This window comes from Cinclus cinclus, chromosome 1 (assembly GCF_963662255.1).
Source record: "Cinclus cinclus chromosome 1, bCinCin1.1, whole genome shotgun sequence".
Classification (NCBI taxonomy): domain Eukaryota; kingdom Metazoa; phylum Chordata; class Aves; order Passeriformes; family Cinclidae; genus Cinclus; species Cinclus cinclus.
Window position 1 is genome coordinate 16,776,352 of NC_085046.1, and position 24,353 is coordinate 16,800,704.

The 24,353-nt window shown below is 36.5% G+C and overlaps 1 protein-coding gene across 1 annotated transcript in view; it reads left to right on the forward strand.

The window, feature by feature from the left end:
• The window catches only part of PRTFDC1 (phosphoribosyl transferase domain containing 1), a 39,723-nt gene that overhangs the window by 8,243 nt on the left and 7,127 nt on the right, over positions 1–24,353 (forward strand). Inside the window, exon 4 of the mRNA XM_062494260.1 lies at positions 12,098–12,163. Within this exon, the coding sequence (XP_062350244.1) occupies positions 12,098–12,163 (66 nt within the window). The remainder of the gene's footprint in view (positions 1–12,097; positions 12,164–24,353) is intronic.

Here is a 24,353-nt window from a genome sequence, read left to right on the forward strand (position 1 = left end):
GTCAGATCTTGGCATCAGTGGAAGTACCCCTTTATTACCAAGTATCAGTGGAAAATGTACTTTGCTGTTTGGCACACAAACATGTCTACAGGAAAAGGAGATTGCAAATATGACCAGTTTTATATGTCTCTTTGTTTTTCGAACCTGTCATAATGTTATAAAGTTTAGACTTTTGAATTTTTACTTAATTAGTATGTTAGGATTTGCTTGCATATTAAGTTCCTGAAAACTCTCTATGTATTTTTTTTTGTTAGATTTCTTCATGCAAATGAATTGATTAAAACAAAAAAAAAAAGCATAGTACATTTAGATTCTCTGGCTATTAATGAGATGAGTGGCTACTTGCCATAATCAGGATGGTTTTATCTGGTTTGCAAAATATTGTCATATGTGCCTGGACATTTTTATATTTTTCTGAGAAACTTGTCTGTATTTTACAAGGGGCAGATTAGAAGAAAGCACCAAGATGAGAGTTAGAAAATACCATTTCAGGAGTAAAGAGATAGGAAGCATCATGTAGAGTTAAGGATAAAAGTGTCAGGAAGTAGAGGGAGAGGAAAATCAAATCAATTTTCCAGATGGAAATCTGAATGAAAAGCAGCAGCTCTGAGTTTAAGAGGCAGAGAAAACATACACTTTTTTGAATGAACTCAAGAGTAGGAAGGCTAGAAGTATAGTGGGTAGAGCAGGAAGCACTGTAATAGTGTGAAATATGTGAAATATGATGAATATATAGAAAAATGCATGCCAAGTTTTAAGGGAAAACACTGTCTTCTGGAAACACTGACATGAGAACTGTTAGAATTTGGCAGCTTTTTAGATATTAGGCTGTAAGATACTGGATTTTAGTATAAGTCAGGAACAGTGGAATTGACTGCTGAGATTTTTTAATTTAAAACTGGATGAATAAAATTTACTATATTGAATTTTTACCATGCTGATTTCTTTTTCCTGAGTGATTGTTCCTCCACAGGGAATCAGACTCCTGAAGTTGAAAATGGGTGAGGGTTTCAGATTGAAAAGCAAATTCAAAATTATTTTCAGAAGCATGTTATGTTTAAGTCAAAGATCAAAACTAATGGTGGAAGAAGTTGAGTTGGAGAATGTGACCCTAGCAGGAGAGATGGTGGATCCAGAAATTCCATAATACATTTGCAATGTTGATAACTTTAGGAGATTAAATAGCTGATTAGGAAGAATTCAGAGGTAAGTACAACAGAGAAATTAGGAAGATGTTTTACTAGGGTGTTTTGAATTAAATGACAGGACTAGACAAGAAAGAATGTTTGAGGACGAACCAAAAGAGAGAATGAACAAAAAAAATAGAAGGATGTGGATGTCATGAAGAGAAGGGCTAAATTTGATATGTTTTACTAAAAACACATACTATAAGAAGTGTAGCAGAAGAGTAGACTGTTGATAAATGACAATTAGAGCTTATTTTTGTTCAGTGTGGAAGAGATAATTTAGGACCAGCTGAAAAGGTAAAGGTTGAATTACAGCTTCAGTCAGAAGAGGATGTTCTGGTTTAGCAAGTCTAATCTGCAACTAAGAGATGCAACAATGTCACTTAATCCTGTTCCTTGGCTATGCCAAATGTGACCTTTAAGTCAAACCTCAATTTTTAAATGGAATTGAAAAAATTATGAGGAAGTAGAGGAAGTATGCTGACTTTCTTGAGGAGTTCTCAGCAGCCTCTCAATAGAAGAGAAGGTAAATGCATGTAAACTAAGACTTCTTTAGTGAATAGATGATGAAAACTAAAAAGAGAAGGAATCCTGGTAAGAGCCATTGTTGAAACTGGTGGTGGGGACTGATGGAAGAGAGGAGAAACACCACACACTTTTATTAGGCAGACCAGTGTGCTTATACATGCATTGCTACCTGTTCTTGTAAAATGTTTAGTATTCCCATATGGTTATCCATAGATACCTGTCTAATTCTCTTAATTACTATATTTTATATGATAGTAAAGCTCACGTCTTGGGGAAGGACAAGTCAATCTTGGTGGCATAACCTTTTTTCACTGAAAACCATGGAGAGGTAAACTAGGAATGAGATTGTTACTTTTCCTTAAGTCTTTTGTGATTTGTTTGGTTTTATGTGTGGACTAGAGTGTCAAAAGAGCAGCCATCTTTATTATTTCGAAATGACATTGTTATAACAAACTCTGTGATTGTTAATAACTATGGGACCCCATGTGGTGTACTGTATCCAGCTTTGGAGTCCTCTGCACAGCAAAGACAAGGATCTGTTGGAGGGGATCTGAAGGAGGCTACATACCTGATCACAGGTCTGGAGCACCTCTCCTACAAGACAGACTGATTCAGCTGGGGTTCTTTAGCTTGGAGAAGAGAAGGCTTTGGGGAGACCTTAGAGCAAATGACCAGGACCTGAAAGGGGCCTACAAGAAAGGTGAAGACAGACAAGGCCATGGACTGATAGGACAAGGGGAAATGCCTTTAAATTGAAAGAGGGTAGGTTTAGACTAGATAGAAGGGAGACTTTTTTTTAATTATTAAGTTGGTGAGTCAATGGAACACATTGCCCATTTTGATGCTCCACATGTGAGTGGACTTCAGAGTAAACTTCCAGAGGATTATGTAGATTTGATCAATTCATGTAATTCTTTCAAATGAGTACATTATTTATGGTTTCCAGAATATAGCTAATAAAAAAATGTAAAAATGTGACTGCTGAATTGTAATCCGTGCACAATGGCTGCATTGAATTCTGTTCACAAACAAATCCATTGATATGATCTGTTTCCTCTTCAGCCTCCAGTTGTTTGAAACATACTTACAACTGTTGGTTATTAGTCTTGGCATAAACAGGACTATTAGTGCTGCAAGAATCTGAAAACAAGCAACAAAACAAGCACTGTTTAGTAGAAATCTGAATGTTTTTGCTATATGAAGCCGTCTCAGTAAATAGTTTTGCTAAATCTCTCTATGTAGGAGTGAGGAAACAGGGATTTTATAATGAGTAAGTTGAAAGACTGATAAATGGAGTAAAAGAATTTTCTTTTTCTGCCATGCAGGTTTCCTTCTCATCTACCAAATGAGTGTACTTAATTCCTAAAAGACTCAACAGCATGAAGCATAATCAGAATGGTATAAAATGTACAGTCCTACTTTTCATAATAGCCTATACTTATTCAGTATAATTTTATTGTATGCAACCTGGCTTTTCTAAGATCACTATGAACTTTGATTTAAAAATAATATGTTGAAATCCTGACCCTGAGAAAGCAGGTAACCTCAAAATGATTTTATTAATTTAACAACACAGAAGAAACAACTGTCTTGCTTGCATTTAGTGATTTATGTCTATACCCTGATTCTACACCAGTGTTACAATGTTTATCTCCATTGCTGTGTCACACAGTTAAATACAACTTAGGGTTTCCTGAAAAAATATACATGTTAAGATGAAAGAGAATTCATATTAGTTTTTGTATTTGCAGCTTTTCTTTTGGGAAAATGAGAGCTTTAATTAATTTCTTGCTCAAAGAAAGTGTTTTATTTAAAATAAAACACAGTTTTAATGTGTGCTTAGGGGCTTGGGATGCTACTTCTAATGTAAGTAGGTGTTAATTTGTGGGCAGAGTTCAGGAAAGGTCATAATAAGTCTGTCATGCAGTCAGTTTATCAAGTTTATCTGTAATGTAAAACTTACTTATAGAGGATGATCTTTGTAACTGTATGCATCAGATAACACACCTACACATCACTTGAATATGTTAGTGCCATCTGAAATCTTAGTGATTTTTTTAAAGTATGAGTAAGTGTTTCAGTGACTCACATATGTAAGATTTGGGGGAGCCAAACAACTCAGCCAAGGAAGAACTGAGTAGGAAGTGGCCTGATTGCCATGGGGACAGAACTAGAGCAGATGTGGCAGTGGAGGCAGAGTGGTTCTGAGCTGTCCTACAGCTTTTTAGAAATATCAAAGTATTGTTTTAAAGTGTTTATGAAGCATATTGAAGCAAGTAACTGCATAATTTGTTAATATACTTTTTATCTATTGTTTCCAGCTTAGGTATGAAGCATACCTTCCTTCATAGTGATATATGATTTTTAACTATGGAATTTTTTTAAAAATAAAAAAAAATAGTTTCTCTATATTGTAGGTTGATACTGTGTTCTTCTGGATTTTAGATCTAATATAAATTCCATAGAGGTATTTTGAGAAATTTGTCTCCCAAGGGTCATGTTTTTCTTACAAGCTCTAACGTTTTCTTTTGAAAATGTCTTCTACTTTGCAATAAATGCCTTGGGTTACAGTATATTGCATAGGGTATAGCTACTATGTATAAACAGAGTTTAAGGTCTGAAGTCCCTTTTTCTTAAGGTTTTTTTTATATTAGGTGGGGGTTTTTTGTGAGCTTAAATCTTTGGTATTTTTAAGCAATCCATGTTCCTGGAACATCTTAATATTTAAGACTGTAGATATTTTTGAAACTGGGCACTTTTAGTACAGATTCAAAGCAGCAAGGAATTCTGTTAGAAGCATCCAATTGTTCATCTTTTCAAAGAATTAGATTCCCCAGGATACAGTATTTGTTGTAAAGCAGTGGTTTCTTATAAAGCCTAAAATATCGAAATTAGTTTTAGGAAAATGTTTTGTTTCATATTCTGCCAAAAGTACACCAAGCTGCTACTAAGTTATGGCATTTGCAGCAATACTATATGTCATCCTGCTTTATGGATTTTACAGTGACAGGGAGATAGGTCCAGAATTTAATGGTCACTAATCCTGTTGTAAAAATAAGATCTGGTGAGTTTGAAAGTACCGTGACATGTTTATGCATTGGAAGAATATCACATTACTTGTACACTAGTAGTACCATTTAATATGTGAGTTTTTCATATTAAGATCTGAAATGGGGCAAAATTAATTAAAAGAAGCCGGAGGGTATTAATTTTTCTCAAGGAATCCGATGACTCCCTTTACTGGCATCTTAAATGCTCTTTCTTAAAACAGATCATAACACGTGCAGTGTCACACCCCAGTGGGTCTGTAAGGCATAGACCAAAAGTGTTACTCCAAAGGAATATGGCAATAACAGGAACTGCTCAGTAATTGCAGTGCTGATCTGTGTGACAGATACAAAATTCTTTTCCCTCCTCATTTGGAAGACAGAAGTTAAAATATTTAAATAAAGATGGGATACTATAAAACAGCCATACAAGAAAATTCACAAAGAATATGTTAAAAGTTTCCAAGTTGTCATTAGCCAAGGGACTAAATATAATAGTATGGAAGAGAGTGCTACTGAGTTGTGAGAGCCAATAATAAGCTAAGCTCCAGACTGCTGGAAGGGACTTAGCATTTGAGATTTTTATTAAACTCCTCTTCTGTGGATTTTCTTACACCTATTTATCTGTTTTCTCACCTTGTTGCTATTTGACAAAGTTCAAGATTCTTCTATCTCTGTTCTATCACCAGATTCTAGGAATGAATGATAGTCAGGGTCAGAAGGTTAGCACTTCATGCTTATTCTAGAGAAAGCTGTTTTCTCCCGTGCTTGCAGAATTCCTAAGTGGACAGGGTTTTTAGTACAGAGCTACAAACTCACTATATGTTTTTTCACAATGTTCATTTACTTTTGATCATTAATTGACAGCACAGTTTAAAAAATGGGGTAAGATCATACATGTTGATCTAGTAGTGTCCAAGCTGGCATGCTAAGATCCTCTATTGAGACTGGGAAACATAACTTCGAGTTCCACTGCTGTAATGTTCATGCATTAATGCTAAACAATAATTGGGCAAAAGACAGATACTGCAGTTGTTGTGGACTTGATGGACAAGATGGACAGATGGACTTGTGGACCAGATGGACATTTTCCTACCCAAGTCCAATGTAGTTTGCCATAGCATGACTGATGACCTTAGTGACTTTTGTTTCCTTACACTCTTTAGCTTATGGAGCTGAGAAGGAAAAGCATCCCAAGTCTGCTACTCTGATAGTGTGGGCTGGTATTACATTATTACCACAGAAGGCAGATATCCTTAGCAATGCCTCCTGGCAGCCCAAAAGAAGTACCTGAGTAGGACTGTGGCAGTTCTGGAGGGTATTCTTCCCAAATTTTTCCTTTACCTGTAAGTTTTAAAATCTAGTTGCTTCCCATCTCTAGAGAAAAATTATGTGATCTGAACCTTACCTTACATGACTGAAGAACCCTGTGAAATTGTTAATACCTCTTCTCATCCTGGAACATACACAGATTTAATTTCTATGTTTTAAATATTATCTTAGAGAATAAAAATAAGCTGGACTACAAGGAAATCTCAGACTATAGTTTGTGAAAGCTAACCTGACTTCTGATGATTTACTGTGTTTCTGATACACATACAAGTCAAAACCATTGTTATCATATGTTCTTGATTTCATTTCTTGCTAATCTTCTGAAGTGTTCAAGTGCTGTTTCTGCCATATGGTGATACGTAGTGCTGCAATCTTACTGCCTTATCCTTAAGCAAAAGAACCCATTTAACCAATGCTGAGCAAGTGGACAAAATTTAATTGCTAAATCAGAAATTAAAAAAATAAATAATTTATTTCTGTAATCCTTATTAGCCAAGTTAGCTGGTCTGAATTCTGCTTTGTTTTATGACAGTTTGGCCCTTTTTAAAGATACCTTACCTTCCTTGGATTAAATACAGAGAAGACATGCAGGAGCCCTGGTGCACAAAAAAATTGCTGAGTGTCTGAACAGATGATTACAAGCAATTCCATTTATAAAATTTAATAACTTACTGTTTCCCAGACTGTTGTTTAAGCTAAATGACCTGCCTTGCTTTTACAGTAGGGAAGAAATATTCCCAGGTGTTACCACAGGTCAGCTGATAAGGAGTACCTTGCTGTCAGTAAGTTCATTGTTTGTCATTCCCTGTCCAAAGCCAACTTCCTTATTGCAAAACTCTGGCCTTCCCTGGAACTGGATAGACTAGCCTGAATTTGAAGCAGTTCCAAACCTGAGTGGTGGAGCTTTTAGTTAAGGAATAATAAAAAGGACGAAATGGAATAAAAAGTAAATCTTCACATGAGTTATATTGTAGATCTACCCCTAGAGAAGTAAAATATGTCTTACACTATGGTAACTAGAACTTACTAGATATACACCTACAGCAGTTTAAAATTTGCTATCGTGTTATCCTGGCAATAACAGTAAAGCCAGTCTCAGTGCAGCTCAGTCAGTGGTGTGATCAGTTCAGGAAGGCAGCTGTAAAACTTTCAGAGCTGCACAAAGCTGTCAGTGCTTCAGGGCACGCGTACCGTACTTCCCTGTGGAAAGGGGATGTTTTGGCAGTGGGTGTGTGCCAGTTTACTGGATTCCATTCCCACTTGGCTCAGCATTGTTGGACTGTTTGCAAGGTATTCAAGGCACCTCTTAAAATCTATGAATGACCTGGCATTTGACTGTTTTGAATGTGGGTGTACCCCAGAGGTTGCAATCTGGCCTTAGGCATACATTTGATTCTGGGTAAGGGAAGGCAAACTTTCCAGTCTTGACAGAGAAGTGATCCACATCATTCCCACTCACTTGTGCAAGTCTCCAGCTTAACAGTACTTACTAGTTGCTCTCTGAATGTTCATATGTAAGTCTGGATAGTCTTTCTAGCTGCCTGCCATGAAAACTGACAGATCATTTTCTACACCCTTGAGGTATTTTGTTCTTAGCTGTTGTTCTTGAGAGAAGAAACCCAAAATTGTGTTGATTCAAGTATATGTTGTTTTTAAGTACAGCATTTTATATACTACCACTCAACTTCTGCTGACTCACTGAGGATATTTCATAGCTTATACTTCATATAACAGTTTGACTTTACCTATTAGTCAGAATAGGTTAACAGATCCTGTAGATGCCATACTGACGCTCCCGCTTATTCATATTTTGAAGTATTTCTCAGGATGCAGGTTGCAAAGCAATTTAGTTTCATACTAGGACCCAAGGGACAATTGAATGGTCTGTCATTGACTTCTTTTTGGTCAAAACCTTCCTGGAAAACCCAGTTGTGGGAGGTGGCATGATGGTGTGAAGTGAAAGAGCTGTCCTAATCGAAAGTCTTAGGTTGGAGGATCTTCTGTATCACCCAAGGGGACAAAAGCAACATAGAACAGGCCTGATGGTCACATTCTTCTTTGTTTTGAGTTTCCCTGATGAATTTTGGGAGAAAAAGGTAACCACATTTTTAAAGAAATTCCATATGAAGTCTGCGAACTGCAGTGATTAGATATGTGATAATGACCTTGTGTCCGTATTTCATAATTTAGTTATGCATTTAAACTGTTCTGTTAAGGCTACTTTTTCTGCCATGATTAAAGAATCTTTGTTTCACTGAGCCCAGTATTAATGTATTCCAGATTCTGTTTCTTCAGAAGAGTAACAGATGTTCACAGTTTGGTGCAATTTTCAGATGAGCAATGCTGTTTATAATGAATTTTCCTTAGACCACCCAACTCATTTCACTTGTAATTTGAACTATGTCCAAGTGTTGATCTCAGGAGATGTAAAAGAGATGTAATAATTCTGTGCCCCACCCAGTTCAAAACACATGACTTTGTATAGATGGAATTTAAATATATATACTTCAAATCTACATAGAAAGCTAAAGTTTTATCTTGTATGCCATGAAAAATGGTGGTTGAAATAACATTCTTGCTTTAATTTATCAAGTATTCCTAGAATTAAATAAAATTATAAAACAAAGCTGAACAAGTGAAAAACCACAACCCAGTAATTAAAACCAAAGAAATTGAGATTTATCCTGGAAAATGCAGATTTATTAAGCACAGAAAAAAAAAAATAGAAATATAGCTTGGGATGAGGTGTGGGGATGTGACACAGTGTATCACATCTTGTCAGAAACAGCTGCAATAAATTTTGTGCTGCATTAACCAAACTACAGTGTGGTTTAGACCTGTCTCTACCCAAGCCAATATATTTAGTGTCAAATATTGGGAAAAAAAAAAAAGAGTTCATAGTGTTTAGAGATTTTAGAAAGTAAGTACTGAGAGTTGTGGGCAACAGAAAATGAAGATTCAATTCGTATTTCTGCATTTTTAAGAAATCTCCAAGACTCAATTGTATTAGTTGGAGCAACTTGCAAGGGAAGAAAGAAGCTCTGAATGACTTGAGACCATGAAAATTAAAAAAAAAAAAAACAGTTCTGAATTGACATTAATTGGTACTGAATAAAACAGACTTTTTTTTCTTTCCTGACATTCATTTACTTCGTATTTAACATTTAGTGCAGTGTTATTTTGAGATTATAAACTGAGAACTCAGAAAAATGCACTGAGAGGTTCCCATGGCAACTATAATGTACAAATTGTCTATGTGAACATTATGATCAGGGTGATGTCACATTGTGGTATAGAGCCTTGCTGTTTGGCAGGTATATTTTTTACAATGTGAGTTAAGTGACAAATGTAGATAGTTATAAATGGTGTTAAAATCAATGATCTGATTTTTTTTTTTTCTTTAGCAAGAGAATTGCTCTCTAGTGTGATGCAAGGAATTTCTTTAATTTTTTTGGAAATACCTTGGCTGGGGGTTCCAAGCTGCATATAGTAAAACCATGTTGAAAATTATATGGTTTTTAGGCACCATGAGTACTCAGCCTTGTCCTTTGACAGCACTTGTTCTCTAGTCAGAACACCAGGATTTTCATAAATGTGTGCAGTTGTGTCCCAACAGCCCATGTGTGAATGCAGAGATTGACAGGATGCTGTGATCCCCCTGCTCTCAATGGCTTTTGTGTTTGCTTAGCTGCTTGCCAGCAATGAAGATGCTATTTCAGCATCTTCCTTTCAGCTGAAGCCAGAAATACCAAATGCAAAGGAAACAGGGCTGCTGTGAATAATGTTGAAATAGAAGGGATTTTTTTTAGTGAAAAATAAATAAATTCATTAATCCTTGCACCTCACTGTTATCTTTTTTCTCTTTCTCAACTACCAGCTTAAGGGCAGACTGCCTCTTCAGTAATTCTTGTATGCTGGTTGCTAATGAAATTCTACACTTTCTCATTTGGAAATGAAAAAATATTTTGTCAGTGCCTTGGTTACACATGCTGTGGTAGATATTAGAAACAATCTGCTTTTTATAGTCTTATAATAGTCTTGACTTGAATACATGCCTGACTTTTGAAGAGTGACCTGCCTTGCTTTACAACAAAAGACTTAGGTTTTTAAGCCTGAATTTAAAATCTTTTATATCTCCACTTTTTACTTAGTTTTAAAATAATCTCTGAGGAAAACAGTTACTTTCTTTGTTGCTGTTTGGGCTTTTTTTTCTGTTTTTCTTTACAAAAATAAAAGTAATATTGAAACTTATATTAGAAAATGTATGGGATGTAACCTTCATTGCTGCTCTAACTCTGTTTCCCAGGAAACGGATCAGAGCAGCATGAAATTTATCTAAAGCTCCCAGATCCGTCTTCACAGAAAAAGTGAAGGCAGGTCTAAAAACTGTCTTTTCAAGTAATGACTGCTAGGGACCTCTTACAAAGCTGTGGTGTGAGAGCTTTGTGGAGAGTAGAGTCTGAGTGAAAGCCAGGGAGCCTTTTAGTGGGTCTGCAGAATGCAAACTTGGAGAAATTCTCATCTGGGCAGTTCTACAACCTTTGCTTACAGTTACTCATGAGGGCTGTATTAATTTAGACAATCCATTCCCATGAGGACCACGAATAGTTCCTGGGGTTGCCAGATTGCTTATGATCAGGTATCTGCAAAGGTGCTTGGAAGTCCCTGAACTTCTGCCTGGGCTGTGAGTATGGGCAGGTGTGGTTCTGTCTGCACAGGGAGCTGCTCTGATCCTGCAAGTGCTGCCTCTTCTTGTCCTGCTTTGGGAGGGGAAGAACAGCTATAAATCCCTTCGTCCAGTAGATCTTTACCCACAGTGTAAGTCCTGATGTGTCACTATTTACCTGTGGAAAAATGTTTGGCTTCAGAGTGCTGGATTTATGAAATAAAAACAGAGAATTCAAGTATTTTGACTTTGGCAGTTGTTTGCAATGGTGAAGCTTTCCTGGTGTTACCAGTAAACCACAGTGTCACATTGTGGTACTGGAGTTATTATTAAAATTGGACTAATGCTATCTTCCTATGGGTAGGAAGATTAGATTAGCACATGCATCAACTGGCAAAAAGCCCACATTAACTATACTTATTTCTGCTCTTGCTTTTTCTGAAAAGTTCATGTAGCCTGGCCATGACTGGGTATTTTTTAATTTGTCAACTTCTTTAAGGCCTCTTTTGTCTTGCCTTAAAAGTAGGGCTTCCACGTGTGTCCCTTATGTGATCTTTGTGTTCTGCAGATAATGAATTGAAGCTAGAGCTGGTTGAGAATTTTCCATCAGTAGGAATTTCAACTAGAAATTCCTACTGTACAACAAATTCAGCAAAAAGAAAAAAGAGAATTCTTAAAAAACCCCTACCTTTTAAACAGGAAAATCAAAGCATAATATTCTGTTGCATTTAGTTTAACCTGATTTGCCATATTTAAGTAATTGAACCTCAAGGATTTTATCTTTGAGTCGGTTGAATAAGCAAATCTCTGGAAACTGTATTGCACACTGAAAGTATTTTTGATAGTAAATGAAAAATTTTGCAATACTTTCTTCTCCTGAAAAAAAATGAATTCCTCCAAAAAGAGCTGACATATAAGCACATTTAGCCTGTGTTTCCTAAAAATGGTTCCAAACCAAGAAGTACTTACCTGTGTTTGGTCAAGTGTTGAGATGCTCCTGTCTTCCCATTTGGAAAGGGATAAATAATGTTACTCAACATTTGTCATGCTAAGAAATAGCAAGCAAGGGAACAGTATTTTAGGGAACACTAAAAAGAAAGATGCAACTTTTTCTAGTCCACTAAAGCCTTGAGTTTGATGTTAGCTTAAAAACAAACAGGAGATGCAGGAAGCCACAGGAAGAAGTGAGAGTGTGGTTTTCTTGTACACCAATACTAACAAGCTTTAGAAAATATTCATAACTAAGACTGGTAATCAAGATTTTTTAAAAGTTAACATTTATATTTTTATTGTTCTTCAGTTATAACTAATTTCAAAGTTTTATCTTCTTCTTTCAGAATGATCAGTCTATGCAAGATATGCAGATAATTGGAGGAGATGATCTTTCAAAGCTGACTGGCAAGGTTTGTTCATTTTAAATTTGAGAAAGAAAATAAATTCCCTAAAAATACTTTCAAAGAGCTATATAATTTTTGTTACTGGAATACTAATACTAATACTGGAATCAAAGTTATGTATTCTTCTGTATTAAATTGCTGTGGTGCCACTGCTTTCAGATTGAAGATGCCCAAAAAGGTGAGAATGTAGCCTGTCCATCCTTGTGCAGGATTTCCCAATAGTTATGCATGTACCATCAGTGAGACAGTGGGCAAATTTTGTGCTGTAATTTTTCTCCTTAGTTTTTTTATATCACAGAGCCTTGTTTTTCCTGCCTTCAGTGAGTGCATACAAGCAAACTGCATTGTGCATATTCCTGTTGAATTCAGCATATGAGTTTAATACCATTTTGCCCACTGCACAAAATTCAGTTGTGGAGCCTTTCACTCAGAGAATCAAATGGGATTTTTTATTTCAGCATCAGGCTGGCTGTATGACTGAATCTGCTCTAAGCTGGAGCCTTGTGGCAAGGAGAGAGAGTGGTTTGAGGCAATGAAAATGTCATTTTCATCCAACCATGGTAATACAAGGCAGTACTTTGAAGAGGAAGGAAGGCTGATTTCATTAGGCAAATGGTCAGAAAGTGGATTCTTTACTTATGCATTAAGGAAACATAATACTTGTTATTTGTACTGTATGTGCAGTCACTGTTTTATTAGGTGGTTCTAGATAATATCAGTTTCTTCAAAGCACTCAAATGGAGCACTAGTAAACTCATTTGTGTTGCTGTACTATAGCACACAAGAAAAAGAAGAGAAAAACTTAACTTTAAGTGTTTCATTAATATTAAATGGGGTTTGATGCAACTAGAACTGAAATTTTAAAAATGCTGTTATACTCAGAATATTTCAGTGATATGTATGTACTCAGTTTGCGCTTCTAAATACTCCTGCTGGGCGTTGCTTCCAAATTACCGCTAAAGCGTTAATTATATTCTGGGGAAATATTAATTAATTTGCTAGTTTCTAATATTCAAGCACTGGAGTTACCTGTTTTTCTATAATGATTTTGCATATGTTTCTCTACCTCACAGGCAGAACTGGCAGTGCATCTTACTTAACATTTCTCTTTTTGAACATAGTTCAAACACTTTCTAAACTTTCAGGCACAGTTCTTCTCCATCTTCCAATCCCAAATTTCCTTGATAAATGGTTGCAGATATTAATATCATTTCCAGACATGATATTTCCAGCATAATTTGAATTCCCTTGGCAAAACATTATTTTTTCAAGACTTTTGTGTATTTATCTGTGCCCACGTGTGAGAGAAGGAAGATTTCACCCTATTTAGTCCTGCTCTTATCAAAAATTAAGTAAATTGTTTTCTTACAATGAAAACCCTGGTAATCTTTTTCTCAGTGGCATGGCTCTCCTCTTCCCAGGTATGGAATGGGACACAAAATTTGGCTTATGGGAGGCTAGGAGATATTTGGGAAGAAGACTGAGCCGCAGCATAGTTTAAATAGCTGGGCAAGGAGGCCAGGATCTTGGGTAGGTGTGAAGCAGCTGGTTTGGGAATAAATTGCTGCTCAGGAGGGGAGCCCAATGCTGGAAGCTGGATGTGGAGACTGAAGTGAGGCAGGGAGAGCTGGGTCTGCCAGGGGAGCAGACTCAAAGGGCCTGTCTGGTGTTTGTATGTGGGGCTGTCTGTGACACAGCTGATGCAGGAATAATGAAATAGCATTTTGGCTGTAACATGTGAGAGCAGGGTTCCCTTAAGACTTATTTTACTGTTTGAAAATCTGGAATGCAAAGCTTAGGCTCAAATGCTCATGCTTACATGTCTAAAGTTGGATATGTGAAGGAGTGGCTTTATGTCCACAGATGCCAACTCCTCCATCTGTTGCTGACTTCAGCAGTCAGTGCAAGTATTCAGCACATTTTACTAATCAGACATTTGTGGGCTGATTCAGAGCCTCCTACAGGCCATGTAAATCTTCTCCTTGAAGTGTTTGTAGTACCTCTCTTTAGCTGCTGGCTTTTAAAACAGCCGGTTCAGTAACCATCCAACGTCACTGAGTGAATTAGTTGAAGGCTTACTCAGAGAATTCAACTGATTTGCTCTCAAGCTGTGTTCTTCCTCTACCTGCTTGCATTATTTAATAATAAAAGACTGTAATTTTATTGAAAAATTAATATGTGTTGAATGATATATAATTTAATCTAGTTAAATTCCATTAATTTACTGATCCTGGAAGGTGTTTTCAAAAGCACAAGTATGGGTCAGAATATAAGTTCCATTAAGTTTCTGTAAAGTTGAAAAGGATCAATAAATGTAAAGAGTTTTGAAACTGATGGAGAAAATATTCTGAGATTTTGATGTTGAACTGCCTTTCATTAAGTAATAATACTTGGAACCTCATCTAGCTTATAATCTTAGTGAAGAACTAAGTGAAGAAGGCATGTTCATGCTTTGCTGCCTATTGGGAAAACAGATTACTGAGTGAACATGCTGGTATATAATAATGTTTGGGGTTTTTTTCTGAGAAAGCTTAAAGAAAGCAAAAACTTTTAGAGCTAATTAGAAATAGTCTGTTAAGGATAACAGCTCTTCAGAATAATATTTCCTCTGTCCTTCTCTACAATATGCTTTTGTTGATAAAATTATTATAAGCCTGGCAAAAATGTATAATGACCCAAACCATGAAAAAGAGAAATACTATGAGAGTTAGCATACAGACCCAAGGTGCCCAAATTGTTACCTGAAGAAAATCATCCCCCATTTGAAATTATTCTTCTGTGAAGAAGGTCACTGAAGCAAGAATGAAGTTTTCCATGCTCAGATCACTAATTAAGGTGCTTGAAGAATGAATCCTGATATAGCTTAACACTCTAATGCTTTGTAACCATTTCCATCCTGAAAAAAAATCACTAAAAAATCTCCCCTTTAATCATGTAAGTAGGGAACATAAAGTTTCTTGGTATCTGATTTCATAGTAGAGTAGTTAGTTTTCAATTACTCTAAAGCTGAAATGCTTGCTTAGGTAAAATTTATCATTAATATTTGTAAAGGGGAAAACATCTTGAAAAGGGGAATTAATCAATTACTGTTCAGAAATCTGTTTCACAACAAGATGGCAATGAAAATGTATGACGAGGTGAAAGAACAAACAATATAACCCTGCTTAGTATCAATACTGTAACCATACTGTATAATACTGTAAAAATTCCTAACATATTTTCAAGTATTTGTGACATTTGAGCAAAGTAAATTTTAAAGCATCTAGAAGCTTCTTTAGGTTCAGCTGTACCAGAGTTGTGAGTAGCATTGACATTCATCTCTTATATTTGTGTGTTATGTATATTTTGTCTGAAGAGCTTTGAAGCTGGTTTTGTAGTTCAAAGTCCCCTATGACAGGAATCATTCTGTATATCACTCCATATATAAAATATGCCCCATAACCTTTCAAAAAGCTCGTATACCACTTTGATTAGTCTCCTTGCAAATGAGATAGTCATAAATGTAAAGTTTATATATTTTTGCAATTACTTATTAAAGTTGTATAATGTATTTGATGTCATACTTGGATCCATATATTACTGTCATTGTCCCTATTTCTATGTAGCATAGAAAGTGAACAGAAATAATCATTATTAGTTTTTAAGTTAAAAAGAACTTCAACTTAAAACAGAGTAGTTATACAGTTAGTATTATACAATTATGGAGCCAGTGAATTTCTAAAATTCTGTCAATGCTTATGTTCTTAATGAATTCCCCTTGCTCTTATTAAGTGCATGTTGTTGACAGCCAGTGGTTCTGTCATTTTCAGAGAAGTGTAGAAGGTAATAAATAGCCATCAAGAAAAAAGGGAAGTGAGTATTTGTGTTTTCTCTGCACTTTGTTGTGTTAGTTTGAGCACTCCATCCTCAACTCTGATGGTTTCACTCAGAAGAAGATGTCCTCCATGTAGCTCTTCTTAATTCCTTCTGGCAGAATTTGTGCTATAAAATCTCCAGATTTCCTTTATATGTCTTGCCAAAATCAGTTTATCCTCTACCATTTTCTTGCTCAGCTTGTCATTTGGGAGGTTGTTCCAGGAACATAAAGCATTCTCACTTTCTTCTCTTATGCCTCTCATTTAATTTCTATTTTTTGGAACCATTTTCTATGCATGTCATAGCAGCTCTGAGAGCTGTTTCTCTTATTATTCTCCTAAATATGTTAACATGACAGTATTTAATAAACCATACATGTGGCAGCTGTCTAACACAATGTTTTATTCTCTGGATTAATACACATTATCCTCACCATTTCAAGTTTGTTTCTCAGAATTCTATTGGTTCTATCCTTCTTATATTCTCTTTGTTAGTATTTGACTAATGTGATTTCTTCCCCTATATGCATTCCTTTCTAGAGCAGCACCCATAAATTTGCAGAAACAATAATGCCATTCTCTTTAGAACATTATGTGCAGGAGAGACAATTTATATGACAATAAATTATACAAAATTCACCATACATTTTGGCAATAGTCATGTCACCCACTCACCTCAGGATCTTACTTTATTCCTATCAGACATGCAGCCTTTCCTTTTTCATCTTTTCAAAAGTTGATTTTATGTGTCTTGAAGCACTGCACATCTTCAATGCCTCTGTTTAACTGCCATCTTTAGTTACTTTTGTTGTTCTGCCTTTTTGCTTAATTAGATTTGATACTGTCTTTTCTTCTGACAGTTGCCATCCTTAAGGTTTTTTTGCAAAGCAAAAGACACTATTTTTTTCTTCTCCAAAGTCAATCACTTTTCTTTGCACTTCTTTCTTAGGTAATCTGTTATATTGTTCATCGTTATTTTCTTTTTTTGTTGTTGTTCTGGAGGAAGGAAAGTATAAAAAAACCTTTACAACCTCTTGGTCCCATTTTTCACATGGACTCTGCTCAGCCACTCTCTGCCTGCTTCTACATCATACCTGTTCATAATCCTATTTCACCTATGTCCAGAAAATCCTCATCCAATTCCAGATGACCAAAAGACTGTACTTCTTCATGCAAGTGAGAAAATGGAGACATCAGTCATTCCTGAATTACATTTAGATTAATTATGGTAGTTTGTTCTACTTTTTATGCACAACAGAAGGATGCTGTGAAGATGGATGCAAATGGAACATGAGTGTGCACAGCCTTCAACACAATGCTCTCTAAGAACAATGCATCAGGTCTTTCCTTATGTTCCCCATGCTGTTAAGTCCTGGAGATTCTAAACTTGTTTTACACAATTTAAATAGCTGGAGTTTCTATATGTGTACTCTTAACATATTAACCAATTTGGTCCCATCAGCAGATGCTACTGACCAAACCAAGTGTCTGAAAAAATAACATTTTTGAGATATCGTATCTGTCCTTCCAGGTGTGCTGTAAGATGTGGATGAGACCAGCAGAAAAAACTAAAATCAGACATATGTGACCTTTTCTAGAACCCTGTAGAAAGTTCCTAGCTAGATGTCTTGTTTTACAGAAATCTTTGATGTTATTTTCTGACATTATGATGAAGTGTTAATGTCTGTGGATTTCATTCCTGTGTGCATAATATAAAATTATTTCACTTCTAACAGGAGTCCTTGTAGCTTCCATTGAACCACTTCACTGAAACTTAATGCATTTTTCTTTCATTTTTCTTTGATGGTGATTCTTCAGCCCTATGGCATTGTCATGAAATGTCTTGTTTAACCACTGATACCTGAGGTTCCCCAAATACAATGCTAAGAAAACAAGTACTGCATGTGTGATGAGTAAACTGATAATCCATTAAAAATTCAGTTTGAAGAATCACATTATCAGTTTATGTAGTTCACATGATATGGAATACACATGAAAAGGTGTCTTCAGAAAGAATCTAATGAAAAATGCAAACTGCTGAATGGAAATATATCTAAAGGGAATGAAAATACACTTTATTGTTGCTTTTTATCCCCTTACCCCCATAAAAGAAAACAAAAAAAAATAGAGATTGATAAAAAAGAGATTTTGTGGGGGGAAGGTGGTGGGGGTTTGGTTGTTTGGTTTTTTTTTTTCCCACAAGTATGCTTTTGCTTGTAGAACTGGACAAATAAAATAATTCACCTTTTTCTGCAACTGTGTATTCATGCATACTTGCAAGCTGGTATAACTAACAATATGTTACAAGTACCCCCAAGTAGTTTAACAATAGTTCTCTCCAAGAAAGAGACAGAAAGGAACTCAGGATATCAGTGGGGACTTAAAAGTATTTTTATGGGTCCAAATTATGCCAGTCTTGCCACATTAAAATTTATTTTATTCCCCTTTCATTTTTTTTTCCTTCCCAGGAAAATTAATTGGCCTGATCACAAACAGGGCTTTGTTTAGAGATTCCTTTGTCTTAAGGCCCAAAAGCATCTTGTCTGAAATTCTGGGTGATCAGAATGAGGGGTCCCAGATGATCATTTCTTCACTGTACCTACAGTGTATCTTTTGAACTACCAACAGTTTTGATTTAGAGACTTGATGGAGAGGCCTCCATATAGCAGGCATGTTATACCAATAGTCAACTGTCATCACTGCTAAAATGGTGAACCTAATTTTCTTTTCTGAATGTGAACAGTTTATTGTCATTTACTGTTGCCTTTTTTAGTACCTTTGCCTACTGGATTAAGCAGTTTGCCATTATCAAATTTATATTGCCATATGGTTGCATATTTGCCTATCACGTAGTCATTACTTGATCTTCTTTTAGATAAACTAATCCATTGGGAACCTGCTGTACAGTACTGGTATACTGTAGGATGTAAATGAGACAAGGTTTGAAGGTGGAATTAACAACAGGAAATTAATAGTAGGCAACTGATATAGTTGGAAAAAGTGAAATTTCAAGCATGCAGATCTTTCTGTTGGTCTGAATAGAATCACCAAATTCAAGCTAAGTACAAATTGAGAGAAACTCTTAATTTTAACCTAATGTGGTAATCAGACAATTTGGGATAAGAGAAGTGATTGCCCTATATAATCACCTGCCCTGTGACCAGAGGGACAGATAAAAATGTTAAGAATTCCTCTGAGCTAAAATAAGAGAGGAAATTATCAGCTGTGGAACACTGATAAATGAGTTGAAGGGCAGCTGCAGTGGAGGATTATAATGTGTTGTAAAGGCACTATTTTATTCAGTCCATGATTTCGAGTGCATACAGCAGTTCTGAATTTTTGTTCCCAGGCTCAGCTGTTGAAGGTATTTTGTGGTCTTTCTGAGGCTGTGGGCTGAAGGGTCAAAGTTCTTTTGTGAAAAATGTTCCCCCACTGGGAAATGAGCTGTTAATTAAATAAAAGCTATTACTTCCTGCTACAAACCTTACTTCACTCTAAGGTATTTTTTCAGTTCTCAAATAATTTTTCTTTTTTTCTTTCTCGGTTTTAAGTTCTTTCTGTTCTTTTCTTTCTATTAAAGAAGTGTCTATGCTATTCTGCTGATTTTATATTGAAACATCTAAAGAGAAAATACCCTCTTTATGTACCTACCTAATTTTCTCGCAATACATGTGAGTTTGTCCTCTGAGCTGTAGTGTTGCATTAAATGCAGTTTCAGCTTTCAGAGAAATACTTCCGCTTTCTAAATATGCAGCTTAGAATTTTTACCTTGTTAAAATGTCATATTTTTTATTAATTCAAAGACACAGTTTTCTTTAAAGTCTTATTCAGTGCTAACTTCAAAGTACTACTATTTCATAGCAATTCTCCTTTGGCAACAGTCTTTTGAACAGAACATAAAATCCAAGTCTAGAAAAAAAATGTTATTCTTTTCCAGGAAGATGAAAAATAATTTCCATAGCACTTACTACTGTTAGGGGGGAGGCAGACATGCTCTCATTACTTTGCTTGGTCTTGTTAGCTGACATTGTTCCATTTATTACTGACCTGTGGGAAGGTAAACAATAGAAATGTATTGACTCAGTGCTGGAGTAGTTTTCATCTTATTGTAAGTCAGGATTTTTTTTAAATGTACTGTGAAAACAACCTAATTTCTTGCAGTGTATAAACATGTGCGGCTTTAAAAAGCAGTAGATGACAGATTTTCAATATTTGCATGTTTTCTCTTCATTATTTAAAAAAATTAACATTCGCAGAGAATTCTCTTTGCATGAGAGACAAATTCACATGCCCCCCGGGCATTAGAAATTATTTCTTCTTTATTTTACATGGTACTAGTATTGTCAAAAACTTCCTTTTTCCAGATGACTCAAGACTTCTATGAGCCATTTTTACTACTGTCTAGAAATTAATATGGAAGCACAAATTTTATTTTTGTGGAGATCCAGCTCACACCACAAATATTACTTCTGCTCAGTTCCAGTGTTCATGTACAGAGTTGCAAGTTGTGTGTGCCCTGATCACTCAAAACTGGAGAATTTTATACTTCACAGCACACCTTTGCATCCAAAACCACAGAGGACAATTTTAGGGCCACTGCGCTTTCATGTTTTTATAAAAGATCTGGACTCATAAATCAAATGTGCATCAAGAAAATGTGCCAATGATGCTAAAACAGGAGGGGCAGTGTGCTCCCTCAAAGGTAGAGGGGCCTTACAGAGAAATCTGCATAGGCTGGAGAGCTGGGCAGTCACCAATCATATGAAATTTAACAAGATTCTCCACCTGGGACAGGGTTATCTATTATGTGTACAGACTGGGCAATGAGAGGCTGGAGAGCTGTGCCACAGAAAGGGACCTGGGGGTGCTGGTCCATGGCAAGTTGAACATGAGCCAGCAGTGCCCTGGCAGCCAGGAGGGACAACCCTGTCCTGGGGACATCAGGGACAGCCAGGCAAGGGAGGAGATTGTCCTGCTGTGCTCTGCTGTGCACTGGGGCAGCCTCAGCTTGAGTGCTGAGGTTTGCCACAATGCAAGAAGGACTTCTGACTATCAGAGTGTGTCCAGGACAACCAAGTTGGTGTAAGGGCTCAAGGGCAAGACTTCTGAGGAGCAGCTGAGGTCACTTGGGTTGTCCAGCCTATGGAAGTGAAGGCTGAGGTGAGCCCTCATCACAGCCTACAAATTCCTTAGGATGGGCAGTGCACACAGCTCTCTAGTAACCAGCAACAGGACAGGAGGAAATGGAATGAAGCCATATCAGGGGAACTTCAGATTTGACAGCTGGAAAAGGTTCTTCACTGAAACTGTGGTCAGATCACTGGAACAGGCTCCCCAGGGAAGTGGTCAGGGTCTGAAGCCTGTCAAGAGTTCCAAAAAGCACCTGGCCAATGTCATATGGTTTAGTTTTAGGTAGTCCTGCAAAGAGTAGGGAGTTGGAATTGTTGGTCCTTATGAGTACCTTCCAACTTGAAGTATTCTTTGACTCTATGTTGCAGCCTATCTTCTGTCAGCTACCTGGTGGAAAACAGTATAAACACAGAATGAACCACAGTCATCCAAATCTATCAGCTCCCAGCCATTCCTCTCATCCGTCAGTAATGGAAACTGATTCTTTTGCAATGTTGATTCTTTTGCAGTGACTCAATAGGAAGCTGTTTTGTTCTCTGAAGCCAGCATCCCTTTTTATTTGGACTATGTATGAAATCTTTCCAGGACATATTTTTAAAAACTGACTGTACTCTGTCCACTCTAAGATATATTAGTACCATTATTAGATTTCTGGATGTACTTCAGAGATTGTATTGGTTAAGATGGCTCTACTCAGAAATTAAGCCATTTTGAGTCTAGTCAACATGTCAGTAAATATTCTCGTATCCTGTTCTCTGAGTTTCAAAAGTAGACAGAATCCAGAAGTCTGGATTACTTTTCATGTGGTTTTCTTCTTTGTAATTGCCTTAAGTATATCTGAAAGGACAAAAACATTCTTGATCTATGTGGTACAGGAGCTTCAAACACACATACTTGAGAAAAGATCTTTTCTTCAGTGTCCCGTAGATTCCTGTTTGTCCAGCTGTCAGTTACTGCTGCAGCATCACAAGCTGATGAGTTTTAGCAGTCTCCTGCACACCAGCTCACATGAGGATTTCACAGTGAAGCTGAATAAGGTCTTCCACATAACTGATCTTTCACAAGAGATGCTGGGTGCAGCCAGCTGTGCCTTTAGTATGGTTACATACTAATAATGTACTAATAATGTACTACTAATAATGTAATACATAATATAATAATAATAATGTAATACTACTACTACTACTACTACTACTACTAATGTACTAATTTGTTCTATCCATTGCATTCTTCATCCTCTGCTATCCATCTGATCAAGGATAAGCTAATTTATTTCAACCAGTTTTAGATGTCACCACTATCTAGTCTTGGACACTGTATATCAAAACATTTCTTGGTAGTTTGCAGTTTGTCCCTCTACTACTCTGCTATTCCATCCCTATTCTGAAATCTTTTGTCTGTACACTGCCTCAACAGTAGAAAGGCAGGGGATGGGCAGCAATACAGCCAGTTTCCCAGCACAGTATTTTGTAGGAGAGGGTTTGTGTACCAGAGGATGGCAAACCACTCTGAATTCCTCTGGTCATAAACAGCAGTTAATAACTGAAAAGTAGGGAGACTTTAGACACAGTAACTCTGCATAATGATAACAGAGATTAAAGTCTCACTCTGAACAGTTAGGATGCCTGCTTACTCATAGTTACAAAATATTTTCATATCTAAATATTTTATAGTGGCCTTTTCTACTGCAGAGGCCTTACATACAGGATTTCTCCATAGTACAGAAAATCCTCATCAGTGTTTTGGAAATAATGAGAATGGGTATAATACAAAAGAGCATCTGTGTTTTCTGGCCTAGACATCTTATAGGAACTTCCCCAGCGTACATGATGTGCAACAGTTGGATTCTTTGACTCTATGGATGAGACAGCATCTACCAAAATCCTTCCTTCTCAAGTTAGTCAATAAATACGAGCTCTTACACTTCAGCTGAAGTCATGTGCAGGTGACTATCACTCCTGTAGCCAGACAAACCTTTCAGGCATGTCTGGATCCACATTAATGCTCTTTCCTTCATATGAGTCATTTGTGATAAGGAAACACAGACAAGATTAAATTTCTGTTAGACAGATGTGTAACTGGTTGGAAAGCTGTTCTCAAGAAACAGTTAATTATGCTTCATTGTCAGACAAGACACATTAAAGTATGCTCTCCAGGGACTATACAGTATTTAATTCATGATTGAAAAGATGGAATTAGCATTTAATGGTACTCATACTACCTGGAAAAATACTACAAGATATAACGATCTTAAGAAATTATTTTAAGAATTTGGTTCAAAGAATGACATGTAATGACAATAAAGACAAATACCAACTTCTGTGTTTATACAGAAATAATCTTTTGCATAAAAGTGAGGGAGGACTGACTCAGCAACAGTCCTGGAGACAATAGGTGGTTCACACGTTGCACATGAGACACCAGTATAGTTTTATAAAAGATGCAACTGTTGTACTGGGATACATAGAAAGGAGGATTATTTATAAAGTATACAAAGTGGTTCTTTTATTCCTCTTGACCCTGGAAAAGACTTCTTTCTGGTTTGGATCACCACAACTGGAGAAGGATTCTGACCAACTGGACTGGTTCCAGAAGAGAACAAAAGAGTGATCAGAAAGCTAGGAAATATAACTTGTGAGAAGACATTGAATAAATAGAGGTTGTTTAATCTGAAGAAGAGGGAACTGAGGAAATATGTCTTCCAAATATAGAAGAAAAAAGAGATGAAAACAAAGCTTTTTCCATGTTCTCTTCAAAACAAGTTCTGGTCAAATATCAGCAGAAGTTTTCTAATTGTACTTTTGTTCTTACATAATGAGGTATTGAGACACATTCATCATGTACTCATCATATTCTAGAAGAGGTAAATCAAATACCTGTGAAGGGTAGTTTAAAATTTCTGCTGTAGCCTAACAGAAGAAGATCTTTCATTCTCTCTTCAGACACATTTTCATTAATGTCTATGACATTTTCTCACAGGTTAAATAGTTAGGTCTACTCCTCCCTATTGGTTAACCCAAATTTCATGTCCAGGGAGGCTGCTGTCCCCTCATTCTGTCCAACTTTGTCATTTCCACACGTGAGCAAGCAAAAGAATCCCTACTGCTGGTCTTGATGGAACAGCTGAAGCAACTATGGTAGCAAAGAAACTTATTTGTCTGCCAGTGAAATTCTTTTCTCTCAATCTGTCTCAGTCCACTAAGAGATGCACT